Source organism: Paroedura picta, chromosome 14 (genome assembly GCF_049243985.1).
Source record: "Paroedura picta isolate Pp20150507F chromosome 14, Ppicta_v3.0, whole genome shotgun sequence".
Lineage (NCBI taxonomy): Eukaryota > Metazoa > Chordata > Lepidosauria > Squamata > Gekkonidae > Paroedura > Paroedura picta.
This window is the reverse complement of record NC_135382.1, coordinates 8,528,238-8,549,323: the sequence shown is the minus strand read 5'-3', so window position 1 is coordinate 8,549,323 and position 21,086 is coordinate 8,528,238. Positions and strand designations below refer to the sequence as shown.

The window sequence follows — 21,086 nt, the reverse complement described above, 5'->3', positions numbered from 1 at the left end:
CCGCCGCCCAGGGAGCAGCCGCGGGAAGCGCTGATTGGCTCCGGGCGGAGCGGGAGGCCCGCACAATGCCGCCCTCCCCCTTAAAAGGCGGCCGGGCGGCCGGGCGGGCTGGCTGGGCCGCTGGGGGGGGCGCAGCGCGGGAGGCCGGAGAGCCGCGGCGGAAGGAAGGAAGGAAGGAGGGAAGGAAGGAAGGCCGGCCAGCCAGCCAGCCCCGCATGCCGCACACGCAGCCCGAGGCGGAGGGAGGCGGCGGCGGGCCGAGGCGGAGGAGCGGCCGAGGATGCCCCGCGGCTTCCTGGTGAAGAGGAGCCGCCGCCCCACGCCCCTCTCGTACCGCGCGCGCTGCTGCTGCTGCTGCTGCTGCCCGGCGGCCGGGGGGGACCTGGGCCCGCGCCCCCCGCCCCCGCCGCCCCCCGGCCCGGCCCGCGCCCCGCCGCCCTTCGGCACCCCCGACGGCCCCGCCGCCGCCGCCTCCCCGGCCGCCCTGCACGGCCCCGCGCGCGCCCCCAGCGAAGAGCGCCGCCTGGCCCTGGGCTCGCCCGCCTCGGCCGAGTCCTTCCCGGCGCCCGACCCGCCGCCGCCGCCGCTCCTCGTGCCGCCCGCCGCCGACCTCCAGCTCTGGGCCGCCGCCCTCGCCCCGCCGCCCCCCGCCGCGCCCCCCTCGCCCCCGCGACGCAGCAGCCCCGGCGCCAAGCGGCCCCACGGACGGCGCACCAAGGCGGCGCGCCGGCTGCCCTTCGAGGATGAGGTGACGACGTCGCCCGTGCTGGGCCTGCGCATCAAGGAGGGCTCGCCCGCCCCCCCGCCCGCCCAGGCCCCGCCGCCGCCCCCCGCCAAGGCCCCGGCCGCGCCGCTGGGCGAGTTCATCTGCCAGCTGTGCAAGGAGCGCTACCCGGACCCGCTGGGCCTGGCGCAGCACAAGTGCTCGCGGATCGTGCGCGTCGAGTACCGCTGCCCCGAGTGCGACAAGCTCTTCAGCTGCCCCGCCAACCTGGCCTCGCACCGCCGCTGGCACAAGCCCCGCCCGCCCGGCCCCGCCAAGCCCAAGGACGAGCCCCACAAGGGCGGCGGCGGCAGCGGCAGCGAGCGCGACACGCCGAGCCCCGCAGCGGCACCGGCAGGAGGAGGAGGAGCAGGAGGGGAGCGCGAGGCGGCCCTGGCAGCGGGGGGCGAGGAGCTGGCCTGCCCGCGCTGCGCCAAGCGCTTCCGCCGCCAGAGCGCCCTGCGCAAGCACCTGCCCGTCCACCACCACCAGCAGCAGCCGCAGCAGCCCCCGACGCCGCCCGACGCGCCGCCTCCGCAGCAGCAGGAGGGGGAGGCCGAAGAAGAGGCGGGGGCGGCGGAGCCGCTGGGCGTGGCGGGCGAGGGCCACCCGTGCCCGGTGTGCGGCGAGCCCTTCCCCAGCAAGAGCGGCCAGGAGCGCCACCTGCGCCTGCTGCACGCCGCCCAGGCCTTCCCCTGCAAGTACTGTCCGGCCACCTTCTACAGCTCGCCGGGCCTCACGCGCCACATCAACAAGTGCCACCCCTCGGAGAACCGGCAGGTCATCCTGCTCCAGGTGCCCGTCCGCCCCGCCTGCTAGGCGCCCGCCGTGCCTTCCCCGCCCGCGGAGCCCGGAGAGACCCGCGGGCCTCCTCCGCCCCCCCCCGCCGCCCCCTCGATTAGCTTTATGGATCTGGCTTTACTCCTGTCCGGACTTGGATCTGATGCGCGGCCGGGATGCCCCGCCGAGAGAGCCCGGCCCAGCGCAGCCGCCGATGCCTTCACTCGACCGCCGCTCCGCAGAGGAGGGAAGAGCCGTCGTCGAAGCTGCCTTAAGACGCCCCCGCCCGCCCGGCCGGCCGGCCTGCTGTTGGCGCCCCGTCTGCGCTGAGGACGGCCGCCTGACGCTTCTTGTGTACATGTTGATTTCTGCGTAATGGTTATTTATTTATTCGTTATTTATTATTAATTAATGATGGTGGTGTTCCTTCTGTGCGGACGCGCTTGGCCTCTTGACCCCGCCTGCCCCCCCCGCGCCCCCCCCCCCGCCATTTCACTGTGCTTCGGAGTCCTTTTTCCGCGGGCTCAGCCGGAAGGGTTTTCACTTTTATACGGCGAATAAGCCTACGACGCCCCCTCCCCCCCCCCTGCCCGGAGGGCTCTGCTTACTTTTAGATGCAATCTCTTTTCTACACACATTATTTTCTTAACTGTTAGCTATTTATAGGGTGCTTCATAGAACGTTTTAACTGTATAACTATTTGCTATTCGAATAAAAATATTTTCAAATGCAAACTGCTCTTCTCCTTGGGAAGTGCTCGTGCCAGCTGCCCGCCCCCCACGTCGCTGGGCCGGGGCTCCCGGGGATAGGCGAAGGCGGCGGCGCTTTGGATTCGGGCCGGACGGAGCGCCGGCCATTGTGGTCGGGCGCTTCTCAGCTGCAGTCACGGCCCGGCCTCGGCAGCTCCGACCAGCCCCGAGGCCGCGGGGGGGGGGGGGAGTCCGGCTGCCGCCCGAGCACCCTCCGGGCCAAAGGGGCCTAGACGGCGAGGGGGGGCGGGGGGAGGATGCCTCCTGCCAGGGCTGGCCTTCCTGACGGCCCTCGAGGCCCCTTCCCCGCTGGTCCCTGCACGCCTCCCTCCCCGCTTAGCTGCAGCCAGCCGCCTCTTTCCCGGCGCACGTGGCGCGGGCGGGCCCAGAGGGAGGGAGCCCCGGGGAAGGGCGGGGCGTCGGCAACGGTGGCCCCTGGACGTCTAGAGAGAACTTCTGGAGAAAACGGCTGCTCTGGAGTCCCCCCTCCCGAGCAGCCATTTTCTCCAGGGAAACGGATCTCTCCAGTCTGGAGAGAAGCTATAATTCCAGGGGATCTCCAGGCCCCACCTGGAGGCTGGCATCCCTGGAGTGGAACCCTATGACATTGAAGTCCTGCCCCTTCCGGAGCCCAGCTCTTTCCAGGCTCTATCTTGAAAGTCTACCTTGAAAGGTGTTGGTCTGAAGTAGCACCTTTAAGACCAACAAAGTTTTCTTCAGAGTGTGAGCTTTTGAGAGCAAGCACTCTTCCTCAAAAGAGTGACACTTCAGGTTTTCCCAGGACTATTCTGGAATTACCCCTAATTTCCAAGAAAATGGCACCTGCCACTCTTCAAACTCCACCCTCTGGTGGCTCAAACCCCTCCCCCCCAATCTCCAGGAATTTCCCAACCTAGACCCCCAGGTGAGCTGAGGGTGCTCTCACGCCTGCTCTCCTGCAGGGGGCTCTCTGCTGCAAGGCGTTTCCTGGCTCCAACTTGGCCATGGGGTGGTGATTCTGCGCCCGTGGGCATAAGGCGGAAGTGGCCGTTCCAGCCTGAGGCAGCCAGCGGTAATGGCCGTTCTGGTGGCCAAAGCACACAACCATAACGGGAAGTTCTACTTCCACCGTACGAGTGTTGAAGAGAGGGACCCTGGGGATTTGGGGTCAGGGCTTGTGAGGGGGAGAATTTGGGGAGGGGGTTTGCCCGGGATGTATGAGATGCCTTAGCATTTGCCCTTGGGAGCTGCTGTTCCCTCCCTCGTTTATAATCCTGGGAGAACTCCAGGCCTCACCTGGAGGTTGGCAAGCCTAGTTAAAGGCCATAGCACATCTTCAGCGATCCCACCCAGAAATGGAAACGATGAGAAGAAACCTAAGGCAAACCTTACCTAATGTTCAACAGGAAGATTAATGATTGGAATGGCCTTTCATTAGGAATTCTTTTTTTTGGGGGGGGGGAAAGGTGGGCGAGAGGCACAAGCCAAGGAGGGGCCCTGGCGGCACAGCTGCAGGAGAGCCACCAACAAAGCACCCAAACGCAATGGCTGAAATACTGTCAGGTCCTGTGGGGAGAACTCCTCTGAGCAAGAAGTTGATTCCGAGGCATTCCTGGCCTCCAGCTTTGCGTTCTTCAGGGACTAACCTTTCCATTTAGCCCCTGCCTGAAGCTGCTCCCCCCCCCTGCAGCTGGTCACCAGAGCGGTGCCACTTTAGCAGTGTCCGTGGCAGATCACGGATGGTCTCAGCAGCAATTGCTCAGCTCAGAGCAGAATCCCTTCACTGGCCTACACAGAAACAGCCAGCCAGTAGAAAATACAGTTTCCATGAACAGACAGTGGTGATTTAAAATAGCCCACGAACCCTTGGCGACAGTTCCAATCAATGCTGCTCACCAGAACGTTAATCCAGCATTTCCCATCTGCACGGCAGAATTCCCTTTCCTTGAGGCCATCCGCTGGGGGACCACGAAGCTGAGTGAACCTGGACATTCCAGGAGCAGATGGAATAAGGAGTCTGAGGCATTGCAAACAAAATCTCTCCTCAGCAGGATTTCCCAGGCATCTGCCCCAGTGACGTTGGAGGAAAAGAGGGTTAAACACCTCTCGGATGCACATCCAAGGACGTTTTGTGTCACTGGAGTATTCCAAGAGGAGGTGGTGGAGAAGCATCACTGTGGCTGGTGGCAGAGGCAGGCATGCACACTGGGCACTACTGAGAAATGGCCTTGCAGTGTTGCAACTCTCTTACACACACACACACACACACACACAGTCACAAGACATGGTGGTCCATCTGCATAATTTTGCTGTGTGTTCTCTGGCTTCACATCATCAACCCCCCCTACTCCCCCCCCAGTATCAAAGCCATTTGGAAGGAGGAGCAGTAAAACGGTCTTGCCAAAATTTCGGGGGGGGGGGGGAGTGGCTGCCACCATAAAAGAGTGCAGAAGGGAAGACCCTGCTGCTGCGGTACTAGAACAGAGAAAACGGCCAAATCCTTTGTAATCTGACCTTCCGCCTTAAGCAGGCTTTCTCAACCAGGGTTCTGGGAATTCCTGGGGTTTCTTGATAGACATGGAAGGATTTCCTGAACAGGTGGGAGTTAAATAATGTTTAAGTCTATTTTTAAAATTTGTTAAATATTTATCAGGTCATATGACCAAATATGGTCATGTTGATCCACTCACACCCCCCTCCCAAAATGGCCAATAGTGGGCCTGGAGGGGGTGGGAAGGGGAGGGGCCCAGGTGACATGTGCACAGCTCTGCTTCCCAACACAATCGCACAACGTCTAGGGTTTCTTAACAGTAAAAAAGCTGGAAAAGGCTGACATGAAGATTGTGAGAAAAGTCATGGCTTGGCATTTTCTAGATAATTTTAGCCTGCTAAAGTAAACTCTACTTACATGGTTGCAAGGAACAGTAACTCCCTTTCACGTGCATTTTTCGACCCAGGTGAACTCTCTGATTTGGGTTCAGGACACTCATCCATAAACAGCCCGTTGGGTGGAAGTTGGGTGGAATGAAGCACAACGGGGAAACCTCTTCCCACTTGCACCAGGTGAGCTTGCAAAAGTGACACACCTGCCAATTGGAGGGGAGCAGAGCACGTGCTTTAGAGGGGGCAGCCAAGCTCCCTAGGCTGCCAAGAGGCCACCAGGAACCATCAAGCAGGCAGGTCCTTTCCAAAGCCAGGTTGAGGGAAATATAAGGGGAACAGGAACAAAAATGTACTCAAGCTTAAGAACAATCTGATTGTTATGTCCTGAAGAGCTGCATAAGGAGAGAGGCTGAAAGAGAAAGAGCCGAGCCTCTAGCTGAGTGCGAATCCTGTACCAGGGAATAATCATAAGGATAAGGGGTGGGGGGAGATTTCAGTCATGGGAGAGTTTTTTTTAAGAGAAAAGGCGTTTACCTAACCCTCAGTCTGCTGATCTGGGTACAGCATGAGGTCCGTTTAGACCAGGGGTCCCCAATTCTTTAAAGAATTCTTTAAAGCCCACCTCCAGAATTCTGAAAAAATGGCTGCAGCAGAGTCAGCCCCCCAAAGGCTTCCTCCCAGTCGCCCATGAAGAGCCTTGAGTTGTGGTGGTGGCAGCAGCTGCCAAAGAAACCTCTTTTAAAATCTGCTCAGCCAGGTCTGCTGGGCAAAAGCTCCACCCACTTTCTAAAAACGGCTGGCGAGCACCAGGAAAGGGGTCCATGGGTGCTCCAGTGCTCAAGGGGACCCCATTGGGCATCTCTGGTTCAGACAATCCGGACCTTTAGGCAGAGCTTCCAAAAGCCCTACGGAAATCAGGAGAAGGCAGAGGGAGCAGAGAGATACTCTTGTGTGGCATGGGCATGTCCCCAGAGTCCCCAAGGCAGGCAGGCAGAGTGGGGACAGCCTCTGAGCCAGCGGTGGGGAAGAGACAGCTGTCCTGGCAAGCAGCATAGAGGACAAGGCACCTACAAGGCACCTCAATGTCTCCCGTCCATCCAAGTAGCCAGCAGGATGCTACACTGGGCCCTTTCTGGTGATCCCACAGAGGAGGGTCGGTCCTGGTGCCTGGACCTATCCTCTCCAGATTCTCCTCCTCTTCCACAAGCCCTCCTTGTATCTTGCTGCACAGCCTGTTGTGGACCGCCCAGGCCCCAACTCCCCTGTTGCCGTAGATGATGTGGAGGGACCTTTTGGACTTGGGCACTGCGCGTGGGCAATTACAATGCTTAATAGTCCAGCTTGACTGGGAGGCTGCAGACAAAGTTCATGCTCCAGGCCTGGTCCAGGAGTTCTGTCACACTTGCCCCCAGAAGCCACGCCTGACCCGCATGGAAGGGGAGGGACTGTGATGGGGGGCTAGGGTCAGAAGTCAGCCCGTGGAGGCTGGTGATGAGGTGGAGGAGGAGGAGGAGGAGGAAGAGGAACCTCAACCAAGAAATCTTGAACTGGGCAGATTCCCAGGGAAGTGGCAAACCTCTCGAGCAACAATGGCAGAAGCAGAGATAAGACCTAAGTCTCAGATGGAGGAGTGCCTGGCTGGCTGCTTGCTACCCTCAAAGGTTAGAGGATGCACCTGAGTCACTGCAGAATGAGGACTGATAGACCTAGGCTGAATTTGCACTTACTTTGTTTATTCTGTTGTCGATCCTGCTGAATCCAGATCAATTTGAACTTGGGTCTTCCTCCCCCATTGAAATAGAAAAGTGTTCTGCACGTGTTTAGGGAAGCTCATGGGGGGAGGGGAGGAGCCAAGCACAGCAGGATCTTTTCTTGAATGGGAGGGGGGGAAAGGATTGGAGGCAGCAGAGGAGGTAGGAAAAAAACAAGGCGCAAATCTCTACCAACAGAAGTTAGGGTTTCTGAAGCTTCTGCCTAGAGAAGTTAGGGCTTCTCCTTTAAGGCAAGCTTGCAGCTTGGAAATGAGGAAGCCTTTGAACTGAAACCTTGGCCAATCAGAGCTTCTCTACCAGGGAGGCTCAGCAGCAAGTTCAGAACAGGCAGAGATCTGCATGCTTTCTCTTGCCACTTTTTCAAATATTGAGAGTTATATCCACTCTAAGATACTGCTTGATGCAGAGGGAAATTTAAATTGCGCCAAATCAAAATGGAAATCGCATTCAGTGGAGATGGCAGGGTTTGAATCGACCTGGGATTGTAATAAAAGCTCCATGCAGATTCAGTCCTAGTCTCCCTGTGTGACTTCTTGCAAGTGCTGCCTGCATTCTCTGGCTGGGTGCATCATGTGAACCTGCTGCCTTGCACACGCCTGTGTACGTGGACCCCTTTCCCACCTGATCTCCTGCTGTTCCTGATCTGGATTGTCCAACAACCTTGAGTGATTTCTGCCTGCCTTGGGCCACTTCACTTCGGCCTAAGTATTGACCTGCCGTCTATCTGCCCTGCAGGTGAAAGACTACCTGGATTCGGTGTGGATTCCATTGTAACATTCCTTCACTGTGCTGTTGGCCCCCAACTGATAACAGCACAGATGGGAATGCTGCCAGATCCCGAGGGCTGCCAGCTCCAAGGCCAGCACAAGGCCTGGCCCAGCCAGGATCCTCCGACCAACCCGGGAGAAAGCCTGCAGCTCTAGCCCAGCTGGGGAGGAGCCACCATCATCAAAATCACAAGATGTCCTAGTGCCACTGTGGGCAGTTCTGGAGGCCTCATTTCAAAAAGAACAGGGACAAAATTGAGAGGGTTCAGAGGAGATGGATGAAGATGTTACAGGGCCTGGAGACCAAGCCCTGTGAGGAAAGGCTGAGGGACTTGGGAATGTTCAGCCTGGAGAAGAGGAGGCTGAGAGGGGACAGGACTGCCATCTTTAAGTATCTGAAAGGTTGTCACTTAGAGGAGGGCAGGGAAAGGTTCCTGTTGGCAGCAGAGGAAAGGACCCGCAGTGATGGGTTTAAACCACATGTAGAATATCAGGAAAAAAGTGCTCATGATCAAAGTGGTGCAGCTGTGGAGGTGACTGCCTGAGGAGGTGGGGAGCTCCCCCTCACTGGTGATCTTCAAGCAATGGCAGGACAGATCCTGATCCTGGATGCTTTAGGCTGATCCTGCACTGAGCAGGGGAGTTGGACTAGGTGGCCTCTCATACACTTCCCAACTCTATGATTCCTCCCAATTTATCCCTCATGGTTATGCAACTGGCTCCCATTGAAGTTGTCGGATTAGAAATAAACTGTCATTTCTACAAAAGCAAACAGCTGAACGACATCCAAAAGCAGAATCTCCCCAATCCCCGATATAAGTTAGCCACTGGGGAAACCATCCTGTTTTATGCTGCTGACCTGCTCACCTAGAACCTGGGACAACGTGGCCAAATTGAAATACTGGCTGGGCAGGGTTTTTAGTGGCTTGGGCTCTGTTGGCCAGCTGAGCTTCCTGTTATCAATGCAGATTGTTTCATGTATGGTTCATAAGTTCAATGTAAACCGCCCTGAGCCTCTGGGGGGGGGCGGCACATAAATAAATGAATGAATGAATGAATGAATGAACGAAGAAAAAGAAAGAAAGAAAGAAAGAAAGAAAGAAAGAAAGAAAGAAAGAAAGAAAGGTGACATCCATTTAAGTTGTGGAAGAAGCCAGATGTCTTCCCTTGGTGTGTGACAAGTGGAAATAGAGCAGTTTTTGCACTATATCAGGGCTTCTCAAGCAGGGGTCTGGGGAACCCTGGAGTTATGTGAAAGCTCCCCTGGGGTTATGCATCCGATCCTAGAAGTTCAGATGGCCGCTGACATCACTAGACGTCACTGAAGCCCCTTCCCCTGTTGCTGTACAGGTCTCGTCTCTTTCTCCACCATGGAAATGGTCAACAATCCATTGATTGATTAGTTGGTTGGCTCCCACATCTCACTTCTGTGCCCACTTCTCTAAAGGGGCATATTATCACTTCTGGGTGACCTTGAAGCCTGAAAAAACATTTAAGTGGTTCCGCGACAGTCAAAAGGTTGAAAAAGCCTGTTAAGCCAAATAGAGTAGGCTTCCCAAGATGGCTGCTAGACTAAACCAGTTTTAGCCAACAACCAATTTTCTGGATTCCCACTTTCCACAGTAAAAACCATTTTCAATGAGCAGAGACAGTGTTAGCATTCAATCAGGGAGATTTATTTGGGGGGGTCTAGGGATATACAATCGGAGGTAACACAGAGCATCCAACATACAAGAGTCTTTAGGAAATTCAAGGATTGAAATGACACAGATATAGCATAAGGTAGGATGATATTTACCAATCCAGGAGAGGGAGTCAGGAAGGACTAACACCTGGCCAACAATGTGTTTGAGGAGGTACAACATTGGGTATCAACAATGCTGAACAAGGATCCAGATCACTGAACATGGAACAATGTGTGACTGTTTTTTATACCTGAAACGGTAATCTTAAAATGGAAGAGCACCTGGGAAACCTAGCCTTGTGAAATTAGAAGCTTCGTAAGAATGGGCTATGTGGCACTCAGAGAGATCAATTCAAGTGGGTAGCCATGTTGGTCTGAAGTTGAACGACAAAATCCTTCAAACGATGTCTTGATCTCTCTGGACAACAAAAGGCGAGAGTACACACACTTGAAAGTGCACGTCTTGAATCAATTTTTGTTGGTCTTAAAGGTCCTACTGGACTCAAATTAAAAAAAAAACTTTAATGGCATATAAAACATCACGAGAACAAGGGTAATTCATAATATAATTAATTGATAAAAATTTACATAGTCTAGCTAAACAAATAAGAGAATAAAATAAGCAGTAACCAACAGTAGATTCCTCCAGAATGCCCAGCAATCAGCAATTTCCACCAATTGTAGGTGCCCCTGGTCTAGACCTGATTCTTGCCTAGCCGACTGTCCTTTTGTATCAACAGTAGCCAAGAATTCGGCCACCAGTTCCATTATTTCTGGGGACCTATCAGCTAACAAATGTCTGGTTATTCTGCCCATAGGGCCAGAAAGGTCCATCGTGATAGGGACAACCAGTTGTTGTCTAAGCATAGAAGGTGATGGGCAATAGAGTAGAATATGTGGCACTGAGTCAGGCTCTAATTGGCAAAATTTACAAAGTCTGTTCCCAATTGGTACATTGCTGTATCTGCCTGCTAGGACAGCTGATGGGAAGATGTTTAATCTAGCAAGCATCTATTGGTGGATCTAGGGATCTATTGGTGGAATCAAATGCTCCCCGTAAATCAATGAAAGCTGCATATAATTTGCCTTTTAGAAGTAATGAGTACTTTTCTGCTAGAAAGGATAATACAAGACAATGGTCAAGTGAGGTACATCCAGAGCGGAATCCTGCTTGTTCTTTGCCTGGTAGATTATTAATAGTCATCCAGTCTAATAAACGTCCCAATAAGTGTTTTGAATATAGTTTCCCCAGTACAGATAATAGACTTATGGGGCGATAGTTGCTAGGAATGTTAGTGCTACCTTTTTTGAAAATTGGGACTATAATGGAGTTCAGCCATGAATCGGGTAGGACCCCAAATTTATCAGTTAAGGTGAATAGATGAGCCAGTGGTTCAGACCACCATTCTCGGTTGTTTTTAATTAGGTCTATAGGAATGCTGTCAGGGCTCGGGGCTTTACCTGATTTCATTGAAGTTATGAGATCACAGATCTCTTCTTGAGAAACAGCAGGCCAGAGAGGTACATTAGATGGAATCAGGAAATCATCCAAGGTCTCTGTTAGTACCGATTCTGAAAAAAGATTTGAAAAATGTCCCATCCAATCAAAGGCTGAGATAGATGAAGAGTAGTTCACATTAAGTGGCTGAATGGAGCCCGATACCTCTGCCCGGAAGTCTTTAGTATTTCTTGATTGGACTGCTTTCAGTAATCGGGTCCATTTCTTCAAGGCATGGTCATGTTCCTTTTCTGCCAAAGTAAGCTGGCATCTTTTTCTAGCCTCAAAATAGCTGGAGGCAAGCGTAGTAGAGAACTCGGAACGTAAAGTCGTCGTAGATTTTATTTCTGGGCCCAGCATTGGGAGTCAAACCAAGGGGATGTTCCTTTAAAATTACTGGGAGTATGACTTGATTTAGTTGAATCCACAATAGAGCGGATAACCTCTTCGTATGCTGCTATGGCCGAAACTGGTAGTTCGTCCTCGAATACAGCTTGTTTGAGAGACTGTGCCTCAGCTGTACAAGTCCACTGGTTAAACTGGGCTCTCAGGTCATTAGACCATTTCAATCTCACATGCGTCAAATGTGAGGTATGGTTAGAGGATGCCTTTGGTCTAGGATCATCAGGTATTCCTAAAGATAGCCTCATCTGGATGGGAGAATGCTCGCTTTCCGATCGAGTATCTATCTTAAAACCAATGACCTGTGGAACTAAATCTGGTGATACTAAAATAAAGTCCACCACGCTTGCTCCTCAAGGGGAGATAAATGTGAAGTCCCCAAATTTATCTCCTGGGAGAGATCCATTTAATATCCGGAGATTGTGTCTGGCACAGAAATCTGCCAGATAAGGCCCTGCTTGGTTGATTACTTGGTCTTTGGAAGCCCTAGGGACTGAGAATGAAGGTGGAATCAGCTCATTACAGTCCCAGTGCATGTGTGCCACAAGCTTATCGTTGTTAGCACCTAGCCTTGCATTCAGATCACCTACCAGGACAAGGGAAGCCATTGGATAGTTAGCCATTAAGGATTCTAGGTAGTTTCTCAATGTCGACCAAGCATGGGATAAAGAGTCGATTGTAGGGAAAGGAGGGATATATGCATTTATCAAAAGCAGCTGACCCATAGTATGTTTAACTAAAATTGCTTCGGCATAGGGAGGAGTTGCCTTTAAATACGTTACTTTAAGAGTAGATGCCAGATTCACAAGGCAACAAAATCCTGCCTTAGGTCAGCCTTTAGAGTTGGTTTTGAAGGCAGAGCTGGTATATGAAGAGAATCCAGATATTACAAAGTCCCTCATTATCCAAGTTTCCTGAAGAAGCACAAGGTCAAAAGAACGCAAGTATTTCATTAAGTCAGGATCATTAGATTTCCTCCCCCATCCTGAGATGTTCCAGGATACTAGACGTAGATTTGAGTCTTGAGTGACTGCATTCTGAGGAGATAGTCAGTCCTCAAGCATAATCAGATTGATGGCCTCAAAGGATTCTGGACAAACACAGCCGTTGGTATTAGACTGTCGAAGGGAAGGAGTTTGAGTGGTCACAGCGGTAGCTGTAGAGTTGGAGGACGAAAGCGGCATCACATCTGGAGGAGAGTGGGATAGAGTAAAATTTGATAGCAAAGCAGTGTCACTAGCTCCACAGATCTGTAGATTAGAGGATTGCTGAGATGTCGACAAACTTGTCAACTTGTCAGAGTTGTCTGGATAGGGGTCACAGTCAATCTCATTTGGATGCGTCGAAATTAGTACTGTTTGATTCAAGGAGGAGCTCCACTTCTCCTGAAATCTAGTAACATTGTCAGCCACTGCAAGGACACTCTCCTTGAGGCCAGGCTTCATTGAAATGTCTCTCAGATCACCTGGGCTGCTTACTATGGTAGGCTTGTTATTCCCAGATAGAAGTTTGTGTGAAGAGGTGCAGTTTTTAATTCTTGCATTGTAATCTTCAGGAAGCAGTGGTCTTATTGTAGGGTCATGAAAGACCCTAGTAATCATGATCTTAAATTGAGCTAGAAAAGTCTTTCTGTTCCATAAGGTCCTCGGTAAACTGTCACTTTTAAGAGTTAATACAAGCCTGGTAGCTGACATGAATTTGGGTGGATAAAAAAATGAAATCAAATCAATAAATGATCGATTAAAGTTAGTCAGTGCTGCCAATGACGACATTATAGCCATCCGGCTAGACCATCTACCTCTGTTCCTTGGATCTGGGCCTATTAAAAGAGCAATTTGATGTCTGTTCAGCTGGCAAACCTGTGGGCAAATTGGGGCTACAGAGAACTCTTTTGTTGCCTCCTCAACAGCTGTAGAGGGAGATTGTAGATTAGGTCTCAAACTGTCCAGTTTTGTCTATATCTCCTGTAAAAAACAGAGAATGGCCTGAAGACTGTCACCCATTAATATACTAAATTCTGCCAGAAGGCTCCAGTTAGTAGCAGGAACAGGGGAGGGTGATATCAGAGACTTCTCTTGACAAGGTGCAATGGGGTGAGTGCCAATATCCAGATTCGACTGATCTTCCTGGCAATAATCTTGGGAGTCCCTCTCCCTGAGTTCTAGAGCCCTCGAGCAAAGCGTCAGGCATGGAATTTCTGTGGTCCACAGAAGGAGTGTCAGTTTCTTTCAAAAAGTTCTCAATGCGAGGGTGTTTTGCCATAACCGCAGGAGGGCTCGATACTCTAGCTTGTTTCTTTCTCTTCCCCATTTAATTAATATAATTTGAAGACACAGAAGGCTTACTTGTCGGATAAGCTTGAGAGGTTCCTTCTCCTAATTGCTTACTCAGGTGATTAAACGGCAAGATGGCGTCCAGATAGAAACACCGGCTATCCCGCTCCGCAAGTTATATTTTATTCTGTTATTTTACTCTGCTAATTGAAGTTTCCTGAAGGTCTGTGGCTGTGTGCTATCTTGTGCTATCTTGTGCTACTCTGAACTGAAGGCATTCCTCAATCTTATTTTGTTAATTATACCAACCACGGAAGAGCAGCGCCTATCAAGGAGTGCCTCCTTAGCAGAGGGCCATAAATCGCAGCCTAACTTCAAGCTCTCCAATAGCAGCTTTAGTATAAAAGGGGGGAGAATTTTTTTTTTCTTCAATAACCACTGTTTTACAGAACTACAAAGTTACAAAAAATTGTTTTCAGCTTGGAGCAATTTTTTGCTTGTCTGCTTACCTGTTCCTTTAACTAATTGTCCAAGTATCTCTGCCGCCACTCATCATATGGGAATGGGAGTAAAACGCAGGTGTGAAGAGGATTTAAACTTGCCAGCTCAAAAACAGACGAGAATAGGGGATTACTTTGTGACCAGCAATGCCTCAACATTTAGCATTCCCACCAAGAACCGTTTTACTCCTCTGGCAGAAACTGAAGAAAACCTAAACTTAAATCCAAACAATTCACTCCTAGAAGCTGACAGTAAAGGAGGCACAGAAAACCTTGCAGGAGAACTCTTGGAGCTGACTGCAAGAACAGTGGAGAGTATTTTCTGCGCGTTGAAAAGGAATGGCTATCTACTCGAAAAACTTACCCAGACAGTCTCAAGGCTAGTCACCCTGAGGGAGTCCAAATTAGCCTCTAATGGGCCTCTCCCTCAGCCATCTTATTATCCTTCTGGTTCAACCACAAGGACCTGTGAGAATCCTTACACAAGGCAGTCAGAAGACAAAAGAAAACTCCAACACCTGATTTTACAACCATGTAAAGTCTGCCTGGTTATCTGCCGGTACAAGGGGTGGGTCCCCCCTTGGAATTCTAAGCACCTGGCTATCAAACATCTGAGAACCCTAATCATAGAGAGGCACTTCCCTATAGACCTAATCTCAACAGAATTCCTTAACTATGCAAATCAGGCACAGAGAATTATGCTCACCTTCAATAGTCCAAGGATACCTTCTCTACTCCTAAGACAGAAATCTATCCTGGGTCCTAAAGGAGTTTTCCCCATTCGAGTCTTCACTAATACTGTAACAACTGCTTTGTTTTCAAATCCTCCTCGCCAGAAAACCACTATACCAGCAGAAAAGCTTCCTGAGGAAACATCAAATAACACATTACAACAGGACCCTTCTAGACGGCCTGGCCAACCAGACTGCCTACTCTCAAGTTCTGGAGATCTTCACCTTGAAAACTCCTTTGAAGAGGGCCTTATCAACTCCTTTTCGACCCTCCCAACATCAGAACGTCTAGCCATCACAAACAGACTAGAATGTCTCAGGTTGGAACTTTTGAAAATTCACGAAGTCTCAGCAGTTCAAAACCTATCCCCACCAACAAACTGCAACCAAACATCCACATCACCAAGCACTCCAGCTGTTTTCCCTCCGCCCAAGTTACTCCCTGATAAGATACAGAGCTCCAGAGATGAAATTTCAATCTTCCAGCCAATGGAGTGTGAACCTGTGAAAAACGGCCCATCTGCACGGAAACAGTCCTCCTCTACTCATGGACTCCCCTCCAAAAATGGATGTGTCTTCTCAGATTCAAGGGGAGAATTAGATAAAATTTCAAACTCGGACTGACTGTTAAAGATACTATCTTGGAACTTGGGGGGATGGCAGAACAAATTCTATGATCCTGAATTCTCAAAATTTTTAAGTGGTTACGATATTCTTTTCTTACAGGAAACCTGGGTCCAAGATGTAAGCTCTGTAGCTCTACAGGGTTTTCAGCCATTTGCCACACCGGCAATCAAAGTCCATTGTAAGGGCCGGGGCAGTGGCGGTCTGGCCGTCCTTGTAGCGGTTGACTTAATAGCAGAGGTTCAGACCCTGGAAAGCAGCTGCCCAAATTACATCCAAGCATTACTGATTAAGGGACCACATTTCGGCAACCTCCTGTGCATCAATGTATATGTCCCTCCAAAACTCTCACTGTCACAGGATAAAGGGAAACTTTGGGACCAACTTTCCCACACACTGGAAACCCTTTCTTCTCAGTTTCCTAATGCCCAAATAATTATGTGTGGTGATTTTAATGCCAGAATTGGCCCTGGTCACTCTGACTCTAGGGCAGATGTCAACTCTCAAATCGCGGAGCACACATGTCTTTTAGAACGAGTCTCACAAGACCCTACAATTAATAAGCCTGGTCTAAAATTATTGGAGTTGCTATCCTTGTTTAATCTTTATGTCTTACATGGCTCTAAGTTTGATAAGTCTGGTGGTTCCTTCACATTTTTATCTTCCTGTCATGCTAGCACCATAGACTATATAGCAGTTTCACCTGCTTTACTAACAGAGGTGGTCTTTTTTGAAGTAGGTAACTCTCCTTTAAGTGATCACTGCCCTCTACAGCTCTTACTTAAATATAATAGCAACATTCTTTTACCTCCAATTCCTGAACTCGCTGAAGGTACATTTCCTGGCAATAGGAGGCTGAAATGGTCAGAGCAGGTACAAAACAACATAGCTCAAGCTCTGACGAGTGATGACCTTAAATCCCTGCATTCAGCCCTTTTACAGCCTGGCCATGACGCCATAGGACACTATGACAAAATTATTAGCTTGATCAAACCTCTGCTTATCAACAATAAACCTCTAAAGCTGTTATCCTGCCCCAATAATGGCTGGTTTGACCAAGAATGCAAAACCTTCAGGAAAAAGCTAGTCAAATGTATGAGGCTGAGCCGTCGCAGTAGAGAGGATAACAGAATGTTAGAGCTCATCAGATTAAGATCCCAATATAAGAGTCTCCTCAAAAGTAAGAAAGCTGACTATGCTAAACATATGTGGAACAAACTAAATCTGGCAGTAAAGGAGAAAAATGAGTCTCAATTCTGGAACCTTGTTTCTTTTGGGCTTGCAAAATCACCCCAACAGGTTGAAGCCCAAATATCTGGAAACACTTGGTTTACACACTTTTCGAAAACCTTTGGAGCCTGGCCACCTCCCCCACCATATACAGAACCAAACACCCAGGCTATTTCCATTGACTCTCTAAGTTTACCAGCTTGGCCCCCAGTCACAGAGGCTGAAGTCAGAGGCCTTATTACATCCCTAGCTTCCAATAAATCACCTGGAGAAGATCTGATTCCACCTGATTTATTTAAAGCGTTCCCTAACTGGTGGGCCCCAGTCTTAGCTAGGGTCTTCACCCAGATAAATGAATCAGGCATTTTTCCCAATGGCTGGAAGATGAGCATAGTGGTTCCTATCCACAAAAAAGGCAACAAGACCGACCCACAAAACTACCGCCCCATTAGTTTACTAAATATCGCATCTAAACTCTATGGAAAATTCCTCTTACATAAACTAGAGGACTGGGCTGCTGACAACCATATCTTACACCCACACCAAGCAGGATTTAGAAGAGGCCATTCTACCACTGACCACTGCCAAACCCTCCATTACTTAGTCTACTCCAGTATAGAAGGCCCTACGAGAGCCTTATACGCAGCTTTCATTGATTTAGCCACAGCTTTTGACTCCATTGATAGGGACAGACTCTGGTCAAAGCTGAGGGAAACTAACATCGATAAACGCCTACTGTTTCTGATGCATGAACTGCACTCAGGCACCCACACAAAAATTAGGGTAGGTGCTTCAGGCTCTCTAACTAATGAAATTGCAGTAAGGAAAGGGGTAAAGCAAGGGTGTGTACTAGCCCCTCTGCTTTTCAATATTTATATCAACGATATAGTTCAAAGACTATCGGGCCCAGAATTTGTACCCCCTTCTGTCGGTCAGCAAAAGGTCTCTATCCTGCTTTATGCAGATGACATGGTTCTGGTTTCCCTTACAAGAGTTGGTCTGAAAAAGCTACTTAACAACTTGGGTACTTATTGTAAGGAAGAGTCCCTTTCCATTAACTACACAAAAACAAAAGTTATGGTTTTCAGGAAAAGACCTAAAAAATTTATCTGGAGTATAAACAATATTCCTATAGAACAGTGTAGTACATTTAAATATCTAGGGATCACTTACAGTGAGACCCTAAACTGGAATGCCCACCTTGCAACTATAAAGGCCTCTGGTCTAAAAATCATTGGAGCCATTCTGAGATTTTATTATACCAGGGGAGGGTTTCTAGTTGACCCAGCTCTAAAGCTCTTTGCAGCCAAGGTCATTCCTCACCTACTATATGGCATTGACATCTGGGGCTGGAAAGAACAAACAATCAATAGCTTGGAGCCCATTCAGAACTTTTTCTTCAGACGTATCCTGGCTCTTCCAAAAGGGTCCCCTGCAGCCCTGATGAGGGCAGAGCTTGGTTTTCCCTCACTCAAAGCCCGTGCCCACTTAGCTATTCTGAAATCTTGGAAGAAAGACATCTCAACCAAATTAGATTCTTTAAACCATCAAAGTTTTAAGCTCTTATTGAGCAAGGACAGGACTCGGTCTGATTTTTTTAGCTCCATTCTTTCACGCTATACCATACCAGATGACTTACTGCATACATCAGCCAATATTTCTGATTTACGTGATTGGGTGTTCAAAGCTGACTCTCTGATCGACCACTCTTCAATACAGCTATCACAAGCAGCCCCATGGTATAAAACAATTAAAAAAGACCATTCCAGAGCATCATATTTAGTAAATATAACGACACGTAATCTTAGAATGGCCCTAACATCTTTGCGGTTTGAAATGATGCCATCAGCCATGCTCTCTGGGCGATATCTCCGAATACCCACAGCCCAACGCCTGTGCATATGTGGAAATCCATCTGTGGAGGACCTGCCCCACTATGTCTTGGCTTGTCCCCTGTACTCCGAACCCAGGGGCAAATTCCTTGCCAAGCTATTACCAAACTCTCACCCTATTTCTGATTTTAACAAAGTCACCTATCTGTTATCAGATGTCGACCCCTATATCTCTTATAGGGTGGCACTTTTTGCTCTGGCTGCCAGGAAGATTCGAGCTAATGCATTTTTACAGGAGCCTCCACCTTGATACACCATTTTATCTCTTTTATTGTAACTTAGTAGTCCATGTTTACATTTTTAGGTACACAATATTGGAGAAATATTGTTTTATTTGTTTATATTTGTGCCATATTGTTTTAATTGTGTTTTGTAATGGCCTTTGGCTACATACAATAAATGTTATCGTATCGTTGCTTACTCAGGTGGGAGTTGCCCGTCTGGGAGGACTGACAGGAGAGCAGGGGTGTAACTCTCTGAGAAATAAATCTTCAACTTCTCTCTCAGATGTTATAGATGTGAGGGGATATATCCCGCAGATGAACACCGTCTTTAAAGAAACCCGCAGGATGCTGGCAGTCAAAATAAGAGAATTAAAACAGAGCAACTCCGCGTCACCTGCTGCCCACCGCCATCCTACTGGACTCTGATTTTGTTGTCCAGAGAGATCAAGACGTCCTTTGAAGAGGCTGTCCTGAATGAAGGAGTGCCAGTTTGGTGTAGTGGTTAGGAGTGTGGACTTGTAATCTGGCATGCCAGGTTCGATTCTGCGCTCCCCCACATGCAGCCAGCTGGATGACCTTGGGCTCGCCACGGCACTGAAAAAACTGTTCTGACCGGGCAGTGATATCAGGGCTCTCTCAGCCTCACCCACCCCACAGGGTGTCTGTTGTGGGGAGAGGAATGGGAAGGCGACTGTAAGCCGCTTTGAGCCTCCTTCGGGTAGGGAAAAGCGGCATATAAGAACCAACTCTTCTTCTTCTTCTTCTTGTGTCACAAATCCTCACCATATGGCCCCCTGAAGAGGATGCTGGCTTGGACATCCTGGATGGATCTGCCAGTTCCATTTTGTTGCGTTCACAGACACAGATTTTTGAGCACAAAGATTTTCCTTCTTTGTTGGGGTCCACGAGGGGTGCCCATGGATTCTGATCCAGGCTATCCTTCTACCCCCCCCCCCCGGAAGAAGGGTGTTTGGCGGGGTATCAATCCTGTACTATATGAAAGAAACTTGAGATATTAATCTGCTGATCCTCTTACTTTAGTCTGCTTCCTACTAAGTGTCGGTGCTGTTCGGCAGTTTAAAATAAGGCTACATAAGCTGCGCTTATTTTTAGTGAACATTAATGTTTCTGTGTAGGGCAACCATAATCAAACAGGAAATTAAAGTCTTGTTTTTGATCACATGGGCTGTTGAGTGCATCTGAATGGAGTTATAGTCTGCCTGAGTAAATGTTTGTACAACAGGAGGGCATTTATCTCTTTTATAGAAGACAATGGTCAGCTCAGTCAGAGGACAAGTTAAACAAAGTAAATTATGGCAAGGAATACTCTGAACTACTGTGTGAAGAACGTGGTTTGGAGCCCAAATTCTGTGCATGCTTATTTCTGTTTAACAAGAAATCACATCCCTAAATCTAATGGCTTACTAATGAAGACCTTCTAGAGCAGGGCAGAATTGTCCATTCCAGCCCAAGCAGTTTTCAGAATTCTGGAAAAGAGCAGATGCTTGGCAGAGGAGAAGTGCTCTCCGGGCCACCTCTCCAGCCAGCAAGCAACTGCTTTGAATGGCCCAATGAAAACGGTGCAGATGCAGCCCAGGGGCTCACCTGCAGCCATCAGAAGCACATGAAGCTGCCTTCTAGGCCCGGGGGTTGGAATTCTGACACAGGGTGGAGGTGGGTGCAACCACAAAATGGTTGATGCAGAAAGTGGAGACACACACAGAGGGAGCTCAAGTGGAGGGGAAAGGGTAATTAAAAGACGCTAGGAAAGAGGGATGAGAAAGTATAAAGCGAGGACTGTGGAGGAGAAAGCTTCCCTTGAAACAATGTTGGGAAATACCTGGGCCCATTCCGCACAAGTTAAATGTAGCAGGAGTGTGGCAAATTGTAAACGCTACTAATTTGCAGTTATGCACGACGTCGCACACAATCTGCCACATTCCTGAAACAGACCCGCGAAAAGCGCTTCGTTGTAGCGCTTCCAGGGAAATCCCAAAAAGTGGATTCACCCTCTGGAAAGCGCTACACTCTTGCAAACAATCTGCAACAGTTTCGAAAAAGTTCTGTGCGTTACCATTGTTGCGGTTTCAGCAAAGTCCCTTCCCCTGGCTCTCTCCTCTGAACGTCCGGCGAAGCGTTCGCCATTTTTTTTTCTCGGAGCGAGCGGAGAGCAACGAGCCGATGAGCCTTCATTCACCCAGCGAGGCTTCTCCAGCTGCAGTCCCTTCACAGAGCTGCTTTAAAGCTCCCCTCAAGTCACCAAGCACAACACAGCCCCGTTTGCAAGTTCCCTTTATTTTCGGCCGAAAATCGCGCCCGTGCACAGGGGGGGGGG

At 49.8% G+C, this 21,086-nt stretch overlaps 1 protein-coding gene across 1 annotated transcript; it reads left to right on the top strand.

Annotated features, from left to right (window-relative positions):
• On the top strand, positions 1 to 1,728 carry INSM1 (INSM transcriptional repressor 1). The gene has a single exon (XM_077310432.1). The coding sequence runs from the start codon at positions 281 to 283 to the stop codon at positions 1,580 to 1,582; it is 1,302 nt and encodes a 433-aa protein (XP_077166547.1). The 5' UTR covers positions 1 to 280; the 3' UTR covers positions 1,583 to 1,728.
• Positions 1,729 to 21,086: the final 19,358 nt, after the last annotated feature.